Source organism: Rhododendron vialii, chromosome 5a (genome assembly GCF_030253575.1).
Source record: "Rhododendron vialii isolate Sample 1 chromosome 5a, ASM3025357v1".
Lineage (NCBI taxonomy): Eukaryota > Viridiplantae > Streptophyta > Magnoliopsida > Ericales > Ericaceae > Rhododendron > Rhododendron vialii.
The window spans coordinates 13,464,683-13,489,601 of record NC_080561.1 but is presented as its reverse complement, the minus strand read 5'-3'; the positions used below and the strand labels follow the sequence as shown (position 1 = coordinate 13,489,601).

The 24,919-nt window shown below is 38.9% G+C and overlaps 1 protein-coding gene across 1 annotated transcript; it reads left to right on the top strand.

The window, feature by feature from the left end:
* Window positions 1–1,278: 1,278 nt before the first annotated feature.
* Window positions 1,279–15,947, top strand: LOC131326326 (KH domain-containing protein HEN4-like). Its single transcript, XM_058359073.1, has 7 exons — window positions 1,279–2,025; window positions 11,375–11,812; window positions 11,897–12,172; window positions 12,709–12,987; window positions 13,072–13,157; window positions 14,673–14,784; window positions 15,312–15,947. The coding sequence occupies exons 1-7, from the start codon at window positions 1,435–1,437 to the stop codon at window positions 15,447–15,449; spliced, it is 1,920 nt and encodes a 639-aa protein (XP_058215056.1). The 5' UTR covers window positions 1,279–1,434; the 3' UTR covers window positions 15,450–15,947.
* Window positions 15,948–24,919: the final 8,972 nt, after the last annotated feature.

Below are 24,919 nucleotides of genomic sequence, written 5' to 3'. Positions count from 1 at the left end.
AACAATCAATAGCACTGAATCCTAACACTACCCCCGCCAACAATCAACGTTCAATGTTTGAAATCTTAATATGTAATCTGATTATAGTTACTACTTGTTTAAAAACTAATTAGTTGTATGAAGGCAATAATAAACCCATTTCATATTTCTAATCTCATTTCACTTGCAACATTTTTATAAATTTACATTCCATTTGGGGAGTATATTAAATCATCGACAAGTTGATTGTAAAAATACGCGCCGCTTATAAAATAATATTAATCTCACAATTTAGATGATCAACCCATTTCATATTTCTAATCTCATTTCACTTACGACATTTTTATAAACGGTAAGTCTTAACCATATCAAAATCACACACCCAAATACACATTGTCTCACAAAACCCAAAGGGCTCACACACAATACACAGTGTGTATATGGGTGGAGCATTTCTCTTTTATAAATTTACATTCCATTTAGGAAGGTATATGGAGTTATCAATAAGTCGATTGTAAAATACGCGCCGCTTATAAAATAATTTTAATCTCACAATTTGTGGTTTGTCATATAATTTTAATTCTTTCAATAAAAATAATTAAAATTTATCAAATAAGATGCATATTGAATAAAAAAGGCATTACTAAATAAAAATATAAACAATTTTTTAAAAATTACTAAATACTGAAAGACAAATAAGGGGTTGTTTCCTAAAAGTATTAAAAGTACTTTTATTCTACTAAAATTATTACTAAATTGTGGAATAAAAGTACTTTTAAACTTTTATCACTTTTCGCACATTTGCGAAAACTAAATTGGGATGACATTACGGTATTGTTTCTTTTAGTTTTTTGGGCTTAATCTTGTATTAGTATTTTTTTTAAAAATAATTGGATAAAAGTCATAATCTTTTACTTCCAATAATTCACAATAATTTGACACAAAATTAACAAAAAAAAAATTTAAGGGACTTTCTGGCTAAATAAGCCAATTGACTTATTTTTTTTCCCTTATTCAAATTTTCTTCATATTTTTTAGTTTCGCGTCAAATTTTTGTGGATTATTGGTTCGACTCGACGAGAGGAATCAGAAAAATAAAAAAATTATGGTCCAAACCTAATTTTTTTATAAAAACAAAAAAAATGGCTTATTATCTTTGTTTTGTTTTGGCTTAATTTTCTTTTTTTTTGAACAAGGGCCAAAAAAATAAGCCAATTTGACTTATTTAACCAAAATGTCCCTAGAATATAGATAATAGTAAACCCCACACAAAAAGAAAAAAAAAATTCCCAAAAAGTTCCGAGAGCTAAAATGGAAAAAACCCGAACAAAACCCTCTCTCTTCATCACTCTCTCTCCTCTCTCTGTTGCTCGACAAGCACTGGTCCAAAAAACACAAAGCGGGAGAGAGAAATCGTTAGATATAGAGAAGAAGAAGAAGAAGTAGCAGTAACAGATGGGTGACTTGCTCCCCTCCCCTCAAGCAAAGCGTCCTGTACACAACCACGCCGCGAACGGCGGCTCTTCCAAGCGGTTCAAGCGTCCCCCGCCGCCCCTCACCGTCCCCGCCGGCCACGTCCTCTTCCGCCTCCTCTGCCCGACCTCGATAAGCGGAGGGGTCATCGGAAAATCCGGCTCCATCATCAAGCAGCTCCAGCAGGACACCGCCACCAAGATCCGCGTCGAGGAGCCCCCGCCCGGCTCCGACGAGCGAGTCATCGTCATAATCGGGTCGATTTCGGTTAACAAGAAGGTCGAGGGGGAAGGGGGGAGTGATTTCGAGGTGTCCGCGGCGCAGGAGGCAGTGGTTAGGGTGTTCGAGAGGATTCTCGGGGCCGCGGCGGAGGTTAATGGCGGACGAGGGGCGGAGGAGCCGGGGGGTGTGGTGCTGTGTAGGTTGTTGGCGGAGAGTAGTCAGGTGGGGGCGGTAATTGGGAGAGGAGGGAAGGTGATTGAGAAGGTTCGGGAGGACTCTGGGTGTAAAATTAGGGTTTTGAAGGCAAATCAGTTGCCGGCTTGCGCGTTGCCTAACGAAGAATTGATAGAGGTATGTGTTCTTTTTGCACTACTTTTGTTTCCATAAAGAAGAGTCCATACAGAGACTTCAATTGGGACCCCGCCGCAGGTGGCGGTGGGATTGGTCCCAGTATTAGTAGAGGACAACAAAAAAACAAAAAAAAATCAAGAGTCCAGAAACAACACCTTAGGATGGCATAACCTTAAAGTGGAGGGCGAGGTTCAAAAGAGGAAAGGATCCCTTCTTAGTCTATTAGTAACGAAACAGATTTTTCCAGTGTATAAAATCAAAATTGCCATGGCATTGGTGAATATGAAGCGCGAAGGTACAGGTTATGCCTTGGGATGCAAGACAATCTATAAAATAATAAGACAATGGGTACATGCATCTTCATTTCATTACAAGCGGTGGGAGAACAAGTATTTGAATTACATCAAAATCAAATTGGACATAAGGCCACAGTCATACTGAGTCTAACCGAAAGCCTATTAAGAGAACAAATAACTGAACATATACCCCATTCGAGGGTATCTTTGCTTTTGGCAAGAATTGACCCTAACCTACCTTATAGGGTGACCTACCGAGCTAAATGGTTGTTCTTTTTGCACCATTGGTTTTTAATGGGTTAGTTATTGCAGAGTTGGTTTAGTAAGTAGTTGTAGTTCGATTTTTTTGTTGTTCTTTGTTCGCCTTTATTATTGATAATGAGGCTTTGATGTTTCAATTAGTGCATCCAACCACATGTTCAGCTTTGGTATACATACGTGCAACATCTCTTACTGTCCTATGAAGTACGGGAATGACTCAAAAGTTATTATAGTTGGTTAGAATCTCAGTGTAAAAGCTTTATTTGATACGAAGCACTCTAATTGCCGTATGCAAATATGTCCGCATAACTTTGGGTCTTGAGTAGAGCTTTATTTGACATATTTATGAATTTGGAAGTCGTAATGTGGTTTTCAAATTTTGTGTAATCATCTGAGCGTTTCTCGGTTTGAGTAAAGATTTGATTAAAACCTTAATATAAACAAGGTTTGAGTCAAGGAGTAAAGGTAATTGGAGGGTTCTCTAGTTAAATTAAAATTGAGTTTGAATGTTAGTTCCAGTAAGCGCTGGAAATACTCTTAACGTAACACCCTATGGACTGCTAATTTTCTATGGAGACTTCAATTTCGCACACATGCTAAGTTTCTCCAAAAGATTTGCGGCCAAGCGACGATGTGAAATGAATCAAAGAACTCAACACGGTTACATTATTTTTCTAGAACAGGAAAGCATCATTTAGTTCAGAGAGGGTCGTAGTTTAAATTTGGCTTGGGGGATTACGTACTCGATTTTTCTTGTTTTCTCTATTTTGCTTTTGTATGCAGATAGGATGGCTTTCATAACTCTCCAGCATCCAGAAAGAGAAAAACTAACAAGCACTAGCAACATTCAATAAGCAAAAAAACAAATCAAACTTCTCGTTTTTTGTTCTCTTGCCTTTGAAATCCCCGAATGAGGTGGTTGCTACTTGCTAGCGTAGGAGGATGACATATCCTTCCAAAGTTCAAGAAGACTAAGGCAACGCACAAGCATGCAAGCAAAAAGAACCTCTGTATCGTTCCAATTCTATCGGATGTCCCCGAAGGGACACAAGCAAAAAGAACCTAAAGGCACTTGCAACATCTAATGAGGAGAAAAACTAACCCCACAATTTCACTTGCTTTACCCTTCGCCCAAGTGTCCGTGAACAATAAAATTCCTTTTCTTCTAGAGTGTAACGGTACCTAGTTGATGCAATTAAAATATCAAAGGGGAATCAAGAATTCAAAGAAAGGAGCAAAATCCCATTCAAGGGGATATACCCAAAGGGTAGAGGGAGAAACTATGTCTCAATCAATATTCAATATTCTTAATAATCAAACGCTAACAAATGAAAGACCAACACACCTATTTATACACTCAAGATTCTACTAAGTGTAACGCCCCATAACTTCAAGCACCACAACTACGTAGAAATTAAATTTGTAACGACCTGTCCCACATCGTTACTACAACCAGCCTGTGGCTGTTCATACATATAATTATGAGTGAAACCATCACCCTGACCAACCCCCAGTCCAACTGCTCTGTTCCTATTTTTCTTACCCACTACAAGAATAAGAATAGCTAATATCAGCCAGTTCTTTCCTCCTCTCCTCGTCCTTCTTTCTTTTCTTTATAAATAGTCTCATGTACAACATATCTAGGAACTTGTACACATGCCATGCACACACCACAGATTGATGGCTCACACAACACCACACCCATGACCCCACGCCACACCCACGTGCAGCTCACCCAATACTTGGACACGTAACCCTTACATGCATCCACATAAAGTTAACTACTCCAATCTTCTAATTAATTTCCGTGATGAGTTTCTTAGATGCTTAAGTATAGGTAGTTGGTTTAATTATGATATGGGATATTACAATATCCCCTCCTTGGAAATTTTGTCCCCGATTTTTTATAGTAAAAATAAGTAATTTAATTTCACGCTTCCGCTGTGCCACTCTTATTGCATCTCCCAATTTCCATTTTACATTCATCCTCCCCCTTCAAGTGTATATGAACATCGCAAGTGTCAACACAACTTGGCCAACTTTGGCAATACAGAGTAATTTTTTTTCCACCTGCTCACCGCAAACCACCCCACAACTTCCATGCCACAGGTAACTCAATAATAGAATTCTCGTGACAAAAGTTCATACTGGCGTAAATCGAAGTTACAAAAGTAGCATTACTAATACATAAATTCCCTGCTATGAAGGCTTCGTCCTTAGGGCATAAAAATAGTATCACACTAGCCACACCACTAAGGCTTAACAATAATGCCACTAAGGCATAAATATATCGCCACACAGGCAATAAATATATCGTCACACATGCAACGCCACACAGGCATACATATATTGCCACACAGGCATAAATATATCACCACACAGGCAACGCCACTAAGGCCACATTCATTATTCCAAGTGAAACACACCACCAATAAATACCAAAGTTGTGAACTAGAACACAACTCTATGCCACATGAACCCATATATAGATCAATCACCCAAACCATCTTGGAAAATAAAAATAAATCATGTCCCAGTTCCTTATTGTTCTGTATGCATCTAGTAATACAACAAAACCATTAGGAAACACTAAATTTGCCTTTCAAAATTACTGGTCCCACATATTTTCACTAATTAAAAAAAAATCTTTATTAACACTTCCATTGCACATGCTGATTGAACCAATATTGTTTTTCACCCTTCAATGCCCTTGATTCCTTCCTAAATCATCTTTTTCTGATGCTGAGAATGGCACCACGCTTATATGGATCTGTTTGCTACGCCACAAATAATCACTCGCATGGTATCATCAATATAGGTAAATCATATACACTTCGAGTATTGAACACCCAAACATAAACTCAACAAAAATCCATTTGCCATGGGACATGGTCACACACATCCATTGATTTCTTTTCTTTCCTTTCAAATTCTCCAAACAGCTATATCACAAAGAAAAAATCAGTCCAAGGACACCAACTCATGAATATAATTTCAAAATCACTTACCCATTCCCACCACCCATACGATCGCATTTAAGATCTACCACTTGTGCTCTGATACCAATTGTAATGCCCCGTAACCTCAAGCACCACAACGTGGAAATTAAATTTGTAACGACCCGTCCCACATCGTTACTACAACCAGCCACAAGCTGTTCATACATATAATTATGTGTGAAACCATCACCCCGGCTAACCCCTACAGTGGGAGCACCTCCAACTGCTCTGTTCCTATTTTTCTTACCCACAACAATAATAAGAATAGCTAATATCAACCAGTTCTTTCCTCCTCCTCTCCTCGTCCTTCTTTCTTTTCTTTATAAATAGTTTCATGTACAACATATCTAGAAACATGTGCACATGCCATGCACACACCACAGATTGATGGCTTACACAACACCACACCACATCACCCCCCGCCACACCCACGTGCAGCTCACCCAATACACATAACCCTTACATTCATCCACATAAAGTTAACTACTCCAAGCTTCTAATTAATTTCCATAATGAATTTTTTAGATGCTTAAGTATATGTCGTTGGTTTAATTATGATACAGGATATTACACTAAGGACACTAAAATGACATGAGTACGCTCAAAGCTATTGCATAATACACCCCCTCTAAAGAAAAAACTTGTCCTCAAGTTGGACACAAGACAGAAGACAATTTATAAAGAAAACATAGAACTATAGAACTAATTTATTATGCAGCTCCGAAGTAGGCATGTGGCCATGTGGCTGTATTTCCTTGATCCACGTCACCCTCATGCAATAACCCATCTTCAATATGTGCTTCCGATTGTGTACATTCACCGCAACCATGCTTTTGGGCAATGAAATCACCAATTTACCATGCCTCCAGTGAATCAAGATATCTTCGTAGTACCTCACAATACACACCCACAAGTTGTGCCATGAAATATCCACCTTGGCATGTTGGAAAACCTCCTCATTATGCTCCAAACTAGCTTGATTGAAGACCATTTCTAAAGGATCTACAATCTGTCCCCAGAAGTATCCATCCTGTTTCTGTAACTTGAGGACTTCTTCGGACACCAAAACACAACAAATTTGAACATTTTGCAATTGGGGCAACATTTCAAACCAATCTTCAACCTTTGGTTCAACAACACGTCATCGAATCGTGGAGCTTCCAAATCATTCCCATAGTCATAAAGTTGAGTGCCTTGTACCAAAGGCGACTCAAGTAGCAAGCTTTGAGAGAACTCTTCAATCTTGAAGTCATGATCATCAATCTTCTTGTCTTAGCTCTCCTCTAAGACTTGCTCACTATCTTCCCAAAATGTACACGGCTCAAAGATCGAAGGATTAGGCATTCTTGCTCTTCATTATCACCCACAATATCCTCAAGGCCTTCTTTCTCACCTATACACTCATCATAGACGGGAACGTCTTCAAGGCCATCCCCAAACTCTTCATTAGGATACTCATCAAAGATTGGAATGATACTCATAATCATCATCACAACATGGTTCTCTTACCTCCTTAACAAAGAGGGCATTAAGAACATGCTCACTAGCCTTTTCACCAACTTCCAACTCAAGAGATGATTCCTCAAACTTGAGGCATTCAAATATTCCACAAGGTGGCGGATTTATAGCCTCCGAGGTGCCGATTAAAGGTTTATTTTTAGTTGGGACAGCCCCTAAGGACTTGCTCTTACCAAAACTAGTCAAGGAATCGGCATTGGAATGTTGATGGAAAGGCAAGAATTCCTCCTTGAGCTTCTTCTTCATCTTATCCCATTCCATCTTCATCTTATCCCATTCCCTAATCTTTTCTTTGCCTCTCCTTTGTCGAATAACTTTGAGTTGTGTCTATCAATCCGAAGCTCTTCCCTCAAGGCAAGTGGATGCCATTGTCACCTTCTTTTCTTCGATAACACAACAATATTTGAAGTTTGAACTCTCAATGTTGTCCAACCAACCAATGAACTCTAGTGGGTTTCCACAAAACATGAGAAGTTTGTTATCAACATCGTTCACCAATACGTGTTTAAATCTAACCAAATTTACTCTACGCCAATGCGGAACACCATAACGATTTTCCAATGTAATGCAATCCATTCTTTTGGTCGGATGTTGTAAACGCCGCACCCTTTCAACGAAGATAGTTACTTCTTCACTCAACTCTTTAATCTCATTCTGATTATATTTTGAATTTCAATCGTTTTGCCTTCCACATTGCGGAATAACATTCAACCTTTTACCATTCTTCACCACACCTTCCCTATCTCTAGCCCATAGTCTTCCTCTACCTCTTTGAGTCATTTCAATATAGACAATCAATTAACCCCAAAGAACCTGCACCCAGTCAACTCAGCCACCGAACACAGTCAACTCTGTGACTTTTCAACCCAAACTCAGCCAAGAGCCAACTCAACCCAAAATCGATCAACCCAGTTAACTCAGTAACCAAATAGCCAGCAAAACAACAGAAATCGACACTAATCGCAACAAATGTGACAAATCCAGTTGAAATCAAACCTAAAAACACAGATTTGAGAGCCAAAAGAGTAGAACGGAAGTCCTTACCACTGTTTCGAGTAAAATCGAAGGCTGTATGAGCCTCAGTCTAGTGAGTCGAGCACCGAAGAGTGGCTAATCGATTGTTACGAGTGCAACGAAGGCTGTACGACCAGTTTTGAGTGCCGAAATGGGTTCAAAACTTCGATTGAAATGCCGAAATCAAATTTCAAGCTCAGGAATGACATATCCGAGTTCGAAACAAGGCTGGGTGTTGTCGAAATCACCTGTTTGAGGTCCAAAACAGGTAGAACAGGACTCGACATGTTGCGAAATAGCCTGGGTCAAGCTTGAAATGGTGCGAAATAGGGTATTTGGTCGTCTGAAATGGGTTTTGGTTGTTCGTAATTGGAAAAACAGCTCTGAAATGTGTCGATCTGTGGATCATAAGGTTCGAAATCGAGTTGTAGGGACTTGGGTTGTACAAATCTGGAGATTTCGAGTGAAATGGTGTCTTCAGCGAGATTTTCCGGCGCCATTTCAGGGTTCTAGCGAGATTTTCGGTGAGGTTTAAGCTTCTAGCGAGTTCTCCGGTGAGATGAACTGTCAGGATCAAGCTTAGAAGTTCTGATACCAAATGATGCAATCAAAATATCAAAGGGGAATCAAAGATTCAAAGAAATGAGCAAAATCCCATTCAAAAGGATAAACCCCAAAGGGTAGAAAGAGAAACTATGTCCCAATCAATATATTTAATATTCTTAATAATCAAAAGCTAACAAATGAAAGGCCAACACACCTATTTATAGACTCAAGACTCTACTAACACTAAGGACACTAAAATGACATGAGTACCGGGTACCCTCAAAGCTACTGCATCACTAGTAGAAGCATATTATTTTTACACTTTTCAGATTTGGATCCCTACGAGAATACCGTGTGTATATACTATTCCTCACAGGCCTGTTGTCCGTGCATATGCTCTGTTGCTTTTGTAGCTGTTGTGGTAAGTACCTCATTTATGCTCGCCAATATAATTGTCTGATTGTTATGAAAGAGCTGATTAAAGTGGTATTTAAGGATCTTATGTCCATAGTTGGGCACATAGTTGTCAAAATCATGTATCAAATTGGAATATCTCCAATTCAGTCATGATTCTAAAGTACATTGAAAAGTCTCAAGTGTGGGTGGCAAAGATACATGGTATGAATATGGTTCTTTTGGCCTAGATCAATAAAGAAAACTTGTTTTGAATGATGGAAATTGATAATAACGTGGTCTAGTGGGTAACATGCTTCTATTGCTATGTGTAAGTGACGTGGAATCTTATTAGAGTCCCTTTCTGGGAAAAAGAGTTAAAAGTACAAAAAACCAAAAAACAAAAGCTTTCAGAGGCCTTTAGGGTTAATTGTATGCCATCTTTTCTTTGCCTTTATTGATTTCCTCAACATATTCCACCAAGTATAAAAATGGAACCTAACCATACATGTCCTATTATATCTTCATATTCGTCAATCCATCCTTCCCCCCCAAAGGGTGATTTTAGTAATTAACCAAATAGAATACTGTCTTTAAGGGTCAAGTTGGTAATTTTTCTTACATCTCCTTTGGGAGCACAGCTATCATATAGCTCCCAAAATAAAGAGCCTTGAATCTTGAAGAAAAGCAGCTATACACCTGGTAGATAGACCCAATCTTGAGAAAAAAATACCATGGTCTCGATAATTTTTTTTATATATTATCTCCACTAGACATGCGTAGCGCTTTGGCTTGGACACGAAAATATGTACCATGATTCTTTTGTCAATCAATACGTGCATGTTTTTACCCTCTCTTAACAGTTTATGAGAGAGGAATCTATTTTTGAGAGTAAATAAGGACAAACGAAGGCAAAAGATGACATAAAATAATAACAAAGACCTTGTAGAAAGTTTGAACCCTTTTTTAATAAAAAAATTGCAAAAAAGGAGCCAAGAGCGAATTCAGCAAATTGGAGGTGAATGAGCCGAATGATTTACCAATTCAATTTGGGTCGATTAGGCACTGCAATTATGATTCACAGCCACTTCCGATTCATGTATCCTCTTCGTAGTTTGTCTCGATGCTTCCGAATCGTATGAAATCGTACCATACAAATCGTGTCTCAAGCTATTCTGATAACTTTGGTTGTGACAAATAACAAGACGTTGTTTGCAGTTTGCTACTAACCACCTTTCTAAGAGATGATGTTTGAGTCTCACATACAGTTCTACTTTAACTATTGAAAGCCACTGTTTCAGGGTTCATCTATGAAGGGGTACTATATGGGTGCTTACAGTCTAACACCCTAGTATGAGTGGCACATCACTATAAGCTTGACTTGAGTAAATGGAACCCTAGTCGTTGGATCATTTTTTTTAGCTGATGCAAAAAAAATAAAAATACTTCGTATATTTATTGCTTCATGTTACTCATTGAGTTCACTCGAATTTACAATGTTCTAAATGGCGCTTGGCGCTAGTAGGGCAGAGACCCACCTTCAAGCGCCAAGCCGCCTAGGCGCCGCCAAGCAATTCGGCGTTTTTTTTTTTTTTTTTAACAAATCATTATCCAATCAAACTATATTCTATGTATCCATAATACAAGTTCAAAGTTCTACATAACCATAATGCAAAGTTTAATGTACAAACCCAAATGAAATTAAGTAGTAGCAACTAGCAAATAAGTTGAATAAGACAATAAGTAGAAATAAACGAGATCGGAGATCCCTAATGCCAAGTTAAAAGTTCATCTCCTTTCTTTAACTCTTCTCCTCCATACCCTTCCAAAACTTGATCTGTATTAGTTTAATACTATACATTTTAGGCCGCCAAAAGCCTCCAAAGACGCCAATGATGCCGCCAAGCCCCGCCAAGGCCCGCCAAGACCGCCAAGGCTGCCTAGGCGGCCGCCAAACCTCCCTGGGCGCCAAATCGCCGAGACCGCCATGGCCGCCTAGGCGGCCGCCAAGACCGCCAAACCTCCCTGGGCGCCAAATCAAACGCCAAGGGGTAATGGCGTGGCGGCAGGGTACCTCCAAGCGCCTAGGCGGCCTCGGCGGCTGCCATTTAGAACAGAGCGAATTTATCATCTCATTGTGGCCGTCAGTGACTAGTTCTAGATGGAACGATGCAGAAATTATAGTTGACATGGTTGTGTTCAATATGCTGAGCAATCTATGCAGCTGTGGTTTCAGATGATGTGTATGACTTCGCATTTAAGTCAGTTAGATATTAGGTAAATGAATCTCAAGCATGTTAAAATTGGTTGGTGTTGTGTCAGATTGAGGGCAATAGTTTGGCTGTTAAGAAAGCGCTTATCACTGTCTCGCGCCGCCTTCAAGATTTCCCACCTACTGGCAGAGCACAAACGAGTTGGACCCGACCTTATGAGGCAATTCCCCAGGAGACCTTTCACAATATGCGCGTGGATCTTCCTCAGCTGAATCCAGTGCTACCATCTATGCCAGCTGGCTCTGTTACTTATGGCTCAGGAGGTTACCCATTCTCAACAGAGGCTGGAAGGGTTCCTACCCTGGCCTCAAGGACTGAACAAGAAGTGGTTTATAGGCTTCTCTGCTCCAATGATAGGGTAGGCGGTGTAATTGGCAAGGGCGGAACAATCGTCAAGGCTCTTCAGAATGAAACTGGTGCTTCCATAAGTTTTGGAGGTTCTGTAGCTGAGTGTGATGAACGAATAATTACTATTTCTGCAATGGAGGTTTGCCTAACTGCCATCACCTTCAATCTATTTTTTCTCTAAAAAGCGTAATAATATGTTTTTCTTTGGCTTGTTTTGCTGTAGAACCCTGAATCACAGTACTCCCCTGCACAAAATGCGGTAATTCTTGTTTTCAATAGGTCTATTGAGGCTGGCTTTGAAAAGGGGCTGGCGTCAGGCTCAAGTAATGGGTCGTCTGTTTCTGCCCGAGTTGTAGTTTCATCAAATCAAGTTGGCTGTTTGATGGGAAAAGGGGGTGTAATTATTGAAGAGATGAGGCAGGCAACGGGTGCTAGTATATCGATTATCAAGCGTGACCAAGTCCCAAAGTGTGCTTCGGAAGATGATGAAGTGGTGCAGGTGTGTTTTTTCTTCTTCTTTTTGGCTCTTTCCTAAGATCGTATGACAATGTACAGAAGAAGGTTGTTTCAACTGTTGGGATAATTTTCCTGCCACCCTCGCTTACCAGAAACTAGCAATTGGTGTCTCTGCCTTTAATCTCTTTGTATTTATCTGTTTATGATAGATACAAATTTTTCCTGTTCTTGTCTTGGTGTGCTGTCTAGTTCTACCATATACTTTTCACCCTGTAGAGTTGTTGGCATCATTTTCTGATAAAGATTGTTCAAGCCTTCCACATCCAGATTTCCTGTGGTTTTCTTGAGAATTAAACGAGCCATTATCACAGTTGTCTTACTTTTTTTATCTTATGTAATATTATGAAATTCTGTTGAGTTCTTTTGCATTTGAGAATTTTGATATTGCCGAGTTAATGCCGTGATTTTTTTTTCTTTCTTTTTTTGGGGTCCCCAACCCCCACCCCCGTGTGGGTTGATATTATTACTGCCCTAGGCCATCAAATATGTTCTGAAAAGATGATTCTTTTTGGTTTACAGATTGCAGGTAAGTTTGTTTGCGTACAAGATGCTTTATACAATGTGACTAGTAGGCTGCGAGATAACCTCTTTCCGGGAAGAGTTTCAAATGGTGCTGCAACTAGGAGCAGTTCCGCTATGATACCTGAGATGAGTCCCTATGGAATAGCTAGAGATCCTTCCTCCATCGGGTCATATACATCTATGGGCGTCTCCAATAATCTCAATAGACATTCTGCTGTAACACCGAGTTCTGATCATTTTACCCATTACCATAATTATGATCATTCCCTATCACAGGTAAAAATTTGAATCGTTTGCCTTTCCATCCTCATTATGTAGGTTCTCAACATCTGCCTAATTTACATTGGTTGGAATTAATAGCAAACAGTAGGTGGAGTAAATCCAGGGAGCACATTGGATGTTGCCAGAGGACAGACTTCTGTTAAAAGTGGCCTGGAACTTGGCAGGTTAGTATATAACACATGGCTCTAATGACCCTAGGGCATATAAACAATGAGCATGGGACCTCACTAATAATTTGATTCCGCTGATGATTTTTATCTCTTTGGAAGAGGAAAATGTTGAAGTTTGTAATGAACTAGCAATTGCCCATACCTACGGGCTATGGCACTCTTAAAACTGATTAGAATTACCTTCGGAAGCTTGGTAGTGGCTCCGATATGAAATTGATGCTTTAATGTTAAATTGTAATATGTTCCACTACTTGGTGGCATAAAAGAGAGGGTTACTTGAAAGATAGAATTCTAACAAATCAGCTTGCAGCTAAAACTACACTGGTGCTATGTAGATACCAAAATAAGAATCCTGTGTTCTGAATTCTACGAATGGAAAAAAAGGTATACGTTTACAATTAGACACATTAAACATGAACGGTGTACCTTTCAATAGCAACTCATGGATTCCGAAATGCACTTCCCAAACTTTGACTGCACAACTTTAGTAACAGCCTCCATTTAAGCCTCCTCATCCAATCTGATTCCCTACCGAAATATGCCTTTAGAAATAGTCTTCAGTTCTTCACTTATCAAGAGCAAATCCAAGGCTTCACGGAACTGGAACTACACATTACTTGGTAGGCATTAAAAGAGAAAAGGAAGAGTGTCAATTATATTTTATACCCAATTGAAGACAACCATCAAGGAAAAAAGAAACAAAAAGGAGAGAATAAACCATATGTTGCATAAAAATTAATAAAAACCACAGCAGGTTGAGAAGATTGCACTAACTAAACATGCAACTGTTACTTAACAGGTTTAACTCTTTGCCAACAATCAAACAGAACAATCGGTGGGTCACCGAAAAATATCTATGATACTGATGATTGACCACATGAAAACAATTACTAACGTCAACAAAAAATTGAAGGTTGTGAATACCGTTCCGTATTAGCCCGTACATACCTTTTTTTGCATAAAACCGATGCTCTACCCCTCTAAGTTCATTCATGTTTAAATACCGGTCGGTACCAGTAATACTATTTTTTTGTTTTCTTTATTTCTTAATATATGAGCTTCATAATCATTACTACTAATTTTTTAGTATATATTTTCGTTTTGGTTTAGTTGCGGTTGAATTTTATGAGCTTTATAAGCATCTATACAAGTATGCATATTAATTTGCAATATTGTAACATAAAATCCGGAACGGTACCCGAAATTGTGTTTCCATGACCGGTCATGTTTCCCGTCTCTTTGCTACATCATGCAGTGTCAAGTGATTCTTAAATGCTCACCTGTGTGTGATGCTGCTTCTATTTGCACGCCAAGTGTATAACATTTATTGTACCCCCTGTTAATCACATGACCTTGGGCTTGATATTAACAAATTGTGGACATGGAATATTCTCTCTTGGCATGGGAGAACAAATATAAGTATACGGTGGCTATCCAGTATAGAAAAAAGCATTGTACTTTAATTCTTCAGCCAGTCATTTTCTGGATTTCTTTTGTTTGTGTGTGCAGTGGAATCCGATCCGCCTTTGTGACAAGTACAACTGTGGAAATCGTAGTTCCCGAAAATCTAATTGGCTCTGTTTATGGAGAGAATGGTAGCAATCTTGCTCGTCTCAGACAGGTATGGCATGCTTCTTGTTGTATAATATATTTCTGCTTTCATTAAGCAGATTGACCAAGACTAGTTCTACAATGAAAACCATAAGAAAAATGCTGAGAATTGAGTTTCTTCCCTTTATTATCAAGACGTAACGTCGTTCAATAATGCGAAATCCAAGGTTGGATCATAGATTTGAGGGGGGAAATGTAATGAAGCTGTAAATTTTATTTCTTTGTTTCCCCGTTCCTGTTTATTCTGGTAAATCTCTCCACGAATCCATGATCCACACACATCCATATACTTCTGAATCATATTAGAAAATGGTGTCCCCGGGCAGCTTTCCAGCCATTTCTGGATACTGCTTAATATAGTTTGTATTTTCTCTCTTCTTGTACTTCGTCTTGCCAAGCTCTTCTTGTTCCTACACTCAGAAATCAAAATGGGTGCTGTTGATTTCTATCTACTTTCCCATCTTAAATTCACCTTGACTTTTTTTTTTTGGCTGTTAATTCACCTTGACTTGTATCCCTCTGGTTTGTGTAAATCAGATATCAGGGGCAAAGGTCGCAGTGCACGAACCTCGTCCTGGAACTACTGACAGGGTAGTTGTTATATCTGGGACCCCCGACGAAACCCAAGCGGCTCAGAGCCTCTTTCAGGCATTCATTTGTACCGGACAATCATGACAGTAACATCTCAATCTGTAGCTTGTGAAGAGAACGGTAGTAATTATGTCCCCTCTTTGTTTAATTAGATTTCCGTTCGATCTTGTGTTTGTACACTAAAAATCGTGTGGGCTGAAGAGGAGCTTGGAGCATCAGATGTAGTCCACGATCAAATTCTCGTGAAGTGGTGGTATGCTTCCAAAGTTCAAGGAAGTTTTGGTTCACTGACCTGGAAAATGGCTGTTAAGATGAATATTGAAAAGTTTTTTCTTTTGTTTTTCTATTAGCTTTCTTTTTGAAGTTAGAGTGCTTAGAATCACAACTGATGTATTGTTGTTAGGAGGGAAATGTGCATTTTTGACATTACGCATAAAAGAAAATGTCTTGTTCGGAGTCCGTGGCCATAGAAGCTTAAGATTAAGTCCGTGGTCTGAATTTCTTAATCCTACAGTGGATGGCTTGCTTTTGATCAGAATGTCCAACCAAAAAAATAAATAAAAAATTACGTGTTGGTAAGCATTACGTGTTGGTAAGCAAATGCGTTGCATTATTTCATACTGAAAACTAACTACATATCTATTTCCGATTGAAACACCAACTACATGTATGTAGTTTGGTGATTCATGTTCCTCACTTTCACTTACACTTCACAGTATCTGTTATACTCCTTGCAGGAAACACTACTTGGGAACTGAAACAAATAGCTTTAATTCTGTTCCGAAGTTCAAAGGGGTTTGAGAAATTCTGTTCAAGCTCAGTTACAATCGAGCTGATTTTATATGAATTTTACATAAGCTAAGTGTTTTTAGGAAGCACAAACGTATTGCATTCATAATACGAACAAATACTACAAGATTTAGTAAGTTGGTTTGTTTGATAGCGTAATCTTATCGAGTCAAGTAGTTTGATGTTGAAGTAATCTCCTAGCTCAATTGATAGATCGGCACTCCATTTTCTTGGATAAAAAAAGGGTAAATAGATGTCGAAGGTTGGTTTCAAAACTTAGCAAGCTTTGAATGTGCTTTAAAACTTAATCTTTTGATGTAAAACAAGCATGTCTCCAAAATCTAAAGTTGAGTCGAGCCCGAGTAGTGGTTTTTTTGTTTTTGTTTTCCTGGTTTAGTTTCATTGCATGCCGCACGGCAATCGAACTTCCAAATTCAACCACTCAACAATCATCGAAGACCAAATCAACCAAAACGTTCAATGTTCTAGGAAATGTAAAGTTCCTGTTATCGGCCGATCAACTTGTGTTACGAAGGAAAAAGGTTCCGAAGATTAGGTGCTTCCTTAGATGTTGGAATTCCAGGCTTTCTATATTCAAACGCTTTCTATATTCAAACTTCCTCTCACATCATATCCCTTAACCAGTTGTTAAAATCTTTAAACTCTTGCAACAATGAAAATTCTCCAAAATTCTAGTGTGGGTAATTAGCTCTAATAAGGTAAAGTCTCACCCCTTTGCATGGCAAATTGGACTATTTATTGCAATAAGACAAATCAAGTTTTATACCCTTGTATAAATCTGATAAGGTAAAGTTTCCCCTTCTTTTCGTAAATTCAATTGCGATGGAGCTTTTTCCTCCTCCCGCAGCTTGGCTGCCTTTGGCTGTTTAGCCAGAGATAGTGGTGGAGGGATCCAATTTTACAGATTAGGCAGAATAGTTGCATCCTCAGCTTTGGTTGCTGAAGCATGGGCCCTTCGTATAGCTTGTGCGATGGCGGTGGATATGGGAATCTCTAATGCAGTGTTTGAATCGGATTGTCGTGTGTTAGGAGTAGTTGACTGTATGAACAAGAGTCGTTGGAAATAGCAGCTATACATTGTTACGATATCTCGTTATCGCGAATCACTCATGATTACTGTAAATCACAGAGATCATGTAATTATCTTGTAATTGATATTCTTTCCTAGTTTATCTATTCTTTCCTAGCTTAGAGATTAGATAGGCTTAATTGTAGGGATTAGTTGGCTTGTATAAATATGTAAGTGTATACGTTGCAAAGATATGAATGAATATAAATTCCCTTCTCTGATTTGAATTTGGTATCAAAGCCGAGAAACCTAAAATTATTTTTCTTTGAATCCTTGAATCTTTTTTTTTTTTTTTTTGCTTTTCTTCGAATTCTTAAACCACGGGTGAGTGAGGTTCTGAAACATCTAGCACCAAATCTACCGCCATCATTATTCAACACGAAGGTTCATCATTCAATGCAGAAATTGTATTGAATGAGACCAACTATGAACTGTGGTCTCAAATGTTAGAGATGCACATTGCTGAGAAGGAGAAACTCTCCTTCATTCGTGGCACATCACCGCCACCTACGGAGAAAGATGAAGGCTATGAAAAGTGGTATGTAGACAATCAGAAGGTCAAAAGATGGTTGCTGATGTCTATGTCCCCAGAGATCATGAAGCAGTACATTCGCTTACCTACGACACGAGATATTTGGAAAGCTCTGTCTAAAGTCTTTTATGATGGAGTAGATGAATTATAGGTTTTTACCTTGAACCAGAGGGCTTTCTCTGCCAAACAAAATGGCAGACCTCTCTTTATATATTATGGAGAATTGACTGAAATCTTCAGTGAGTTGGATCATCGTGATAAGGTGGTCATGGTGAACAAGACAGATATTGGATCTTATCAGAAATCGCTTCAGCGACAAAGGGTGCATACCTTTCTTGCTGGATTAGAGGGTGATTTCGAGCAAGTGCGCAGTGAAATCTTGAGGAAGGATCCTATCCCTAAATTAGAAGAGTGTTATGCCCTAGTTCGTCGCGAAGATGTTCGTCGCGAAGATGTTCGACGTGAAGTGATGAACGGGCAAGTGGAGAATTTGGAAGCCTCCGCCATGGCAACTCGTAACCGGTCCACTCAAAACTGGTCCTCGTAACACCAGCAGGACCTAACGAAGTCCAGCCATCCTAAGGGTGCTACAGGTGGCGACAAATCCTCCTATAAATGCACTCACTGTGATCAAATTGGTCACACAAAAAGTTGGTGCTCTGAATTAGTGGGGTATCCGGAATGGTGGGATCATAATCATGATTCAAGGAAGAAGAATTCCAAGAAGGTCTCCATCGCCACGGTTGTTGAAGCAACAACAAAAAACGAAGGGCTAGTCAACTCGCAGTTGGACACATCTCGGCATTAGCAGTAGCAGTAGCAGCAGGTAATGGTGGTAAGGTTTTAAATATTTCTGACATTGTTTCTAATAGTATGTACATGGATAATTGATTCTAGTGCTTCGGACCATATGACATTTGATTCAAGACAAGTCTCACCTCTTAAACCTTCCTCACAAAGTTCTGTTTCTACTGCCAATGGTACCTCGATAAGCACCCGATAATGCAATGTAGGGTGCGCTAGTTATCTAGTTTTCTTCAATTTCATCGTTAATTTAGTTGTTTTTATTTACTTTTGCACGTAAGGTATGTTTTTAATGTTTTCAGGTGAATCGTGTAAATAAGGCATGTTTTAACGTCGTGGATGGTCCAAATGCGTCCAAGTGCCTGAGGAACCAATGAAGACCCTGTCGGCCCCTGAAAATCTGTCTAAGTATGGAAAAATGACTTTTCGAAAAAAGTATCGATGTTCAAGATAAAAAATGGCGGTAATTGATCATTGAATTTTTCTAAGAGCAACTTCAAATTTGCAATGTTTTATTTGAATAGCAAGGTCATGTTTTGAGCCATTTCTTCTATAGAAAATCGTGCCGCTTTCTGTTTTACACTAAAAGCTGAGGGTCAACATTTTGATTGGATTGAAATCTAAAAATTCTGGTAATGCCATTGTTTCCAAATGGGAGGTACTTCCTTATTTTCATTAAATAAATTAAAGTAAAGAAAAGGTAAAAGAAATGTTTAAAATGCAATCTTTACTTAAGTTTAGGGAATGAAAATAAGATGATGTGAAAACTATGGGGTGCTATGGAAGCTGCTGAGAGCTGTGAAGCTGAAGCTGGACCTGAAGAGCTCGGCATCGGTAGACAAAAAGCATCCCATCGGTACCGAGCCAATCAGTAGAAGCTTTGAAGTATATCTCGGTATCGGTAGAAGAAAGCACATTCAATCGGTACCGAGTTGTCCAGCGACAGCCCTTATCCACTTTGGCATTGATGGGAAATTCTATATTCATTCGGTACGGAACCCTTATCACAGCAGCGTACCATGTTCTCCATCGGTACCGAGAGCTTTAGAGGGGGATCTTTGGAGCATCTTTGGAATATTCTGTGCGTAAAATAGAGGCGGTATAAATACCCCGTTATGTCACCTTTAAAGAAATGCAGTCCTTGTAGATGAATGACACTTGGGAACTTGTTGATTGTCCATCGGGGAAGAAACTAGTTGGATGTCCGTGGGTTTATACTGTGAAGTACAAAGCAGATGGCACAATTGAATGCTTTAAAGCAAGGCTGGTGGCAAAAGGGTACTCCCAAACCTATAGGATAGATTATACAGATACATTTGTACTAGTAGCTAAGATCAACACGGTAACAATCTTGTTGTCCCTAGCTGCAAACTTGGATTGGCCATTATGTGGGGGGCTGATTTTACCGTGATCTTCTTGAGCCTTCTTCTTCAGACTGAGGCAGTGTTGAAATGGTCTTGTGTACTTGCAGAACCGGAGGGGGCTGTTCCTCCGGGAAGAAGCTCCGACGAGCAAGTTAGTATGGTAAGGGAGGAAGAAGAAGTTTCATTAGAATAGCTTTGTTGTGAGAGAGAAAAGAGTAAAAAGTAAATTCTTTTTCTGACCCCTTTGCTGTTGGAGGTGGTCCTATATTTATAGCCAAAAATATTGAGTGCTGCACAGGCTGGTTTTGCAACCCACATGGTGTGCCACGTTCGGATGACGTCATATGTCAGTGCATTTATTAGGCGTCACTTCTCTGAAGGTTGCAGAGCAGCGTTTGTCAGTGTCAGAGAAGTCACATCATACAGAGATATCATCTCAGTTATTAGAGATGACAACCCACATATCATTGGAAGCTTCTAGAAGGTTCTACTAAAGCGGTGTCCGGACAAACTTATTTCTGGATGAACGAAGCCAATTCGAACGAACTCATTGTCCACCGAACAATAGGAACTTTATCCGAACAAAGTGGTCCTGGCGAGCGCTGAACAGCTTACCGAAGAAGATCAAACCTTCACACGCTCGGATAACTCTTCGACGTTCGGTGAAGCTTACGAGGACCTTCTTATCCCTTGGAAGACGGTCACCGTATCATGCCAATTCACGTTTAAATCCACAGATGGACTGAGACAACTATGTGATGAGCTCAGGCAAGCACGACCCATTAGGACTCTTTTACCCCTCGGATATTTCGGCCCACTACACATTACAATAATTTGATGTCAAAAACACCTTCCTACATGGCGAGTTGTCTGAAGAAGTATACATGGATTTACCACCTGGTTGCATGATACCTGAAGTACACTGTCAAAAGGTGTGCAAATTAAAGAAATCTCTGTATGGGTTGAAATAGTCTCCGAGAGCTTGGTTCGGCAGATTCACAAAATCCATGAGAGCCTTTGGATACCATCAGAGTAATTCAAATCACAATTTATTCTTGAAGAAACAAGATGGTAAGATTACTGCCCTTATTGTATATGTTGATGACATGGTGGTTACATGAAATGATCCTAAAGAGAGGGCGGCTCTTCAGAGTTATTGGTCAAGTGAGTTTGAAATGAAGGACCATGGTCAATTAAAATATTTTCTTGGGATTGAAGTGTCTCAATTTAATGAAGGCATTTTTTTTTTCAAAGAAAATATGCCTTAGATTTATTGTAAGAATCTGGTATGTCAGCATGTCAACCTGTTGATACAACAATGTAAGAAGGGTTGAAATTGTGTGTTGAGGTTAATCAGGTGCCTGTTGATAAAGGTAGATATCAGTGGCTCGTCGGAAGATTGATGTACTTAGCTCATACAAGGCCAGATCTTGCCTACGCGTTGAGCATCATGCGTCAGTTTATGCATAATTTGGGCGAAACATATGAATGCTGTTATGCACATTTTGAGATATCTGAAGTTTGCCCCTGGCAAGGGCATACTTTTTGCTAAAAACGTTGACTGTCAGAACATGGACACCTACATTGACGCTGACTGGGCTGGCACGATCGATGACAGACGATCTACCTTTGGATATTTTACCTTTGTAGATGGTAATCTTGTTACGTGGAGAAGCAAAAAACAGAATGTTGTTACTCGTTCAAGCGTGGAGGCTAAATTTCGTGGTATGACACTTGGAATATGTGAAGCATTGTGGTTGAGACTTCTCTTAGTGGACTTGGGCTATTAGCCAAGGCAATCAATACAACTTTATTGTGACAATAAAGCAGCATGTGATATTGCTCTTTATTCGGTACAACATGATCTTACCAGGCATGTGGAGGTAGACAAATTCTTCATTAAGGAAAAATTGGACGAGAAAATTGTGGAGTTGCCTCAAATTTGCTCGGAAGATCAATTGGCTGATATCCTTACCAAAGCAGTGTCAAGTTGAGTGTTCTCAAAATTTTTGTGCAAGTTAGGCATGTGTGACATCTATGCTCCAACTTGAGTGGGAGTGTTACGATATCTCATTACCGCGAATCACTCCCAACTACTGTGAATCACGAAGATCATGTAATTATCTTGTAATTGATATTCTTTCCTAGCTTAGAGATTAGATAAGCTTAATTGTAGGGATTGTAGGGATCAGTTGGCTTGTATAAATATGTACATGTATAGGTTGCAAAAATTAATTACTTGGGAAAAAGGAAGCACAAGTCAAAAGGATGACTCAAGTTATCTAAATATCATCAATAATGTGGTATACCAAAAATGGCATATAAGAGTAAATTTTGTTATTCAAAAAGAATACACTATCAGCAACATTATTGCTCTTGTGGATAGTGGAGTGGATGTGAATTGTATCCAAGAAGGGCTTGTTCCAACCCAATATTTTGAAAAAACTTCTCAAAGTCTCACTAATGCCAGTGGTTCTAAAACGATAATCAAATATAAACTTAACGATGTTTATATTTGCAATAAAGGAGTTTGTTTGGAAACGACTTTTCTTTGTATAAGGAATCTCCAACAAGAATTGATATTAGGAACTCCTTTCTTAGCAAGGTTAATGCCAATTCAAACTAGCACTGCTGGAATAACTGCCCATATTGATGGCCATGAAATATTTTTTGAATTCATTTCAACCCCGGCTTATAAGGAGATTAATGATATCATGAGAAGAATCTTTAATAAGGATAGACAAATAAATTTTCTTCAAAAAGAAATCCGGATTACGGGAATTGAAGAAACAATACAAAACCCCTTTATGAAATAGAAAATTTCTCAAATCGAAGAAGATTTCAATAAAGAAATTTGTAGTGATATCCCTAATGCTTTTTGGGACAAGAAAAAATATATTGTTTCATTACCTTATGAGGGATTTTGATGAAAGGAAAATTCTTACAAAGGCTAGGCCTTCTCGGATGAAGCAAGCATATTTAACAATGTGTCAAAATGAAATTGATAATTTATTTAAAAAAACAATTGATTAGTAAAAGCTACTCTCCTTGGAGTTGTACGACTTTTTATGTCAATAAAAATGCTGAGAAGCAAAGAGGTGTTCCTAGAGTGGTCATTAATTACAAATCTTTTAAATGAAGTCCTTATGTGGATAAGATATCCAATCCCTAATAAAAAGGATTTATTAGATAGATTGAATAAGGCAATTATTTTTTCTAAATTTGATCTAAAATCAGGTTACTGGCAGATTCAAATAAAAGAATCTGATCGTTACAAAACGGCTTTTACTGTTCCTTTTGGACATTACGAATGGAATGTAATGCCGTTTGGTCTGAAGAATGCACCTTCAGAATTTCAAAATATTACGAATGATATTTTTTATCCATATGCTGAATTTGCTATTTGTTATATAGATGATGTTCTAATTTTTCCCCAGAACATAGACCAGCATATTAAACATCTTAGAATTTTTAAAGATGTTATTAAAAGGAATGGTTTGGTGGTTTCTGCTCCAAAAATGAAACTGTTTCAGACTAAGGTTAGATTTTTAGGACACAATATCCACCAAGGGAAAATTACCCTATAGACAGGAGCATAGAATTTGCTTTTAAATTTCCAGATGAAATGAGAGATAAAATCCAATTGCAAAGGTTTCTTGGAAGTTTTAACTATATAGGAGACTATTATAAGAAATTAGCCTAGGATTCGGCTCCCTTATATGAAAGACTTAGGAAGAACCCTCCACCTTGGACAGAACGTCAAACCAAGGCTGTCCAAAAGATAAAATTAAAGGCAAAACAGCTGCCTTGCCTAGCAATTGCAAATCCTGAATGGAGAAAAATTGTTAAAACAGATGCTTCTAATATTGGTTATGGAGGCATTTTGAAGCCTTTTTTGCGGTCCAACTAGGGTTGAAAACGAAGGGAGTCTATAGTGAGCAGCTCGAGACTCTCCTCGTTAAGGGTTTTTCTTGACTCGGTTGGTTTAGTAAATGAGTTGAGCTCACAAAAAATGTGACTTGTAGAGTAAGTGAGCCGAGCTCGAGCTACCCGTTGCGTCATGTTTAGTTAAGCTCAACTCACATGCATGAGCTCATTTGGTTTATAAAGACTCATTATTTGGCCCTTGAACTAAGCTCGAGTTCTCAAATACAAATCGAGCTCAAATTCGAACTCATATATTCAAGCTCAATTCGAGTTTGAGCACAGTAAAATTCAAAAGAATCAAGCTTAAGCCCCTAAAATTAATCTTGGCTCAGCTCGTTTGGTGCACATTTAGACCCAACTCTCCAAGAGATTACTAAATGTGTTCTAGCTTATTGCTACATGGTGCTGCTAGCCTCTTTACCACCATACATTATTGTGGGAGTCGTACACTTAGTCTTGGATCCCACAATAATATGTGGCAGTAGAGTGGCTTGGGGCCTAAGAGTGTCTCCAATAGCACAATAAAAACTAAGAGATTTCTAAAATTAACAATGTGGTCCAAAATATGGCTCATAATTGTATAATAAAACTTAGCAAGCCCTTATCTAATAATCAAATTTTTGTCCTTAAATTACCCCAACTTGCAACCTTTTTTCTTTGAATAGCCAAATTTAATGAGAACCACACCCTCTCTCCTCCCATGATTAACATTCCTGCCAAACTTAAAGGCTTCTTGTGGCATTGTATGCAAGGTAAAATTCTTACCAATCACCAATCACTAAAATTCCTACCAATCATCAATCACCAAACTTTGAAGCATCTTTTCTTTGATTGCACCTCTGATGCTAATGTGTGGGTTCATTTTTCTAGTGTCCAGGGTCCTCTCACAGAAGCATGGAGAAATGGAGGGAATGACTTTTCAACAACATCCACCTTTAGTTTTGTTTCTCTGTCATGTGCTAAACCCAGGCATGTATAAGACTCGTTTCTTGGACTATTCCAGGAGTAGGAAACCCAGGAACCGTAGGATTTGGTGGTGTGTTCAGGA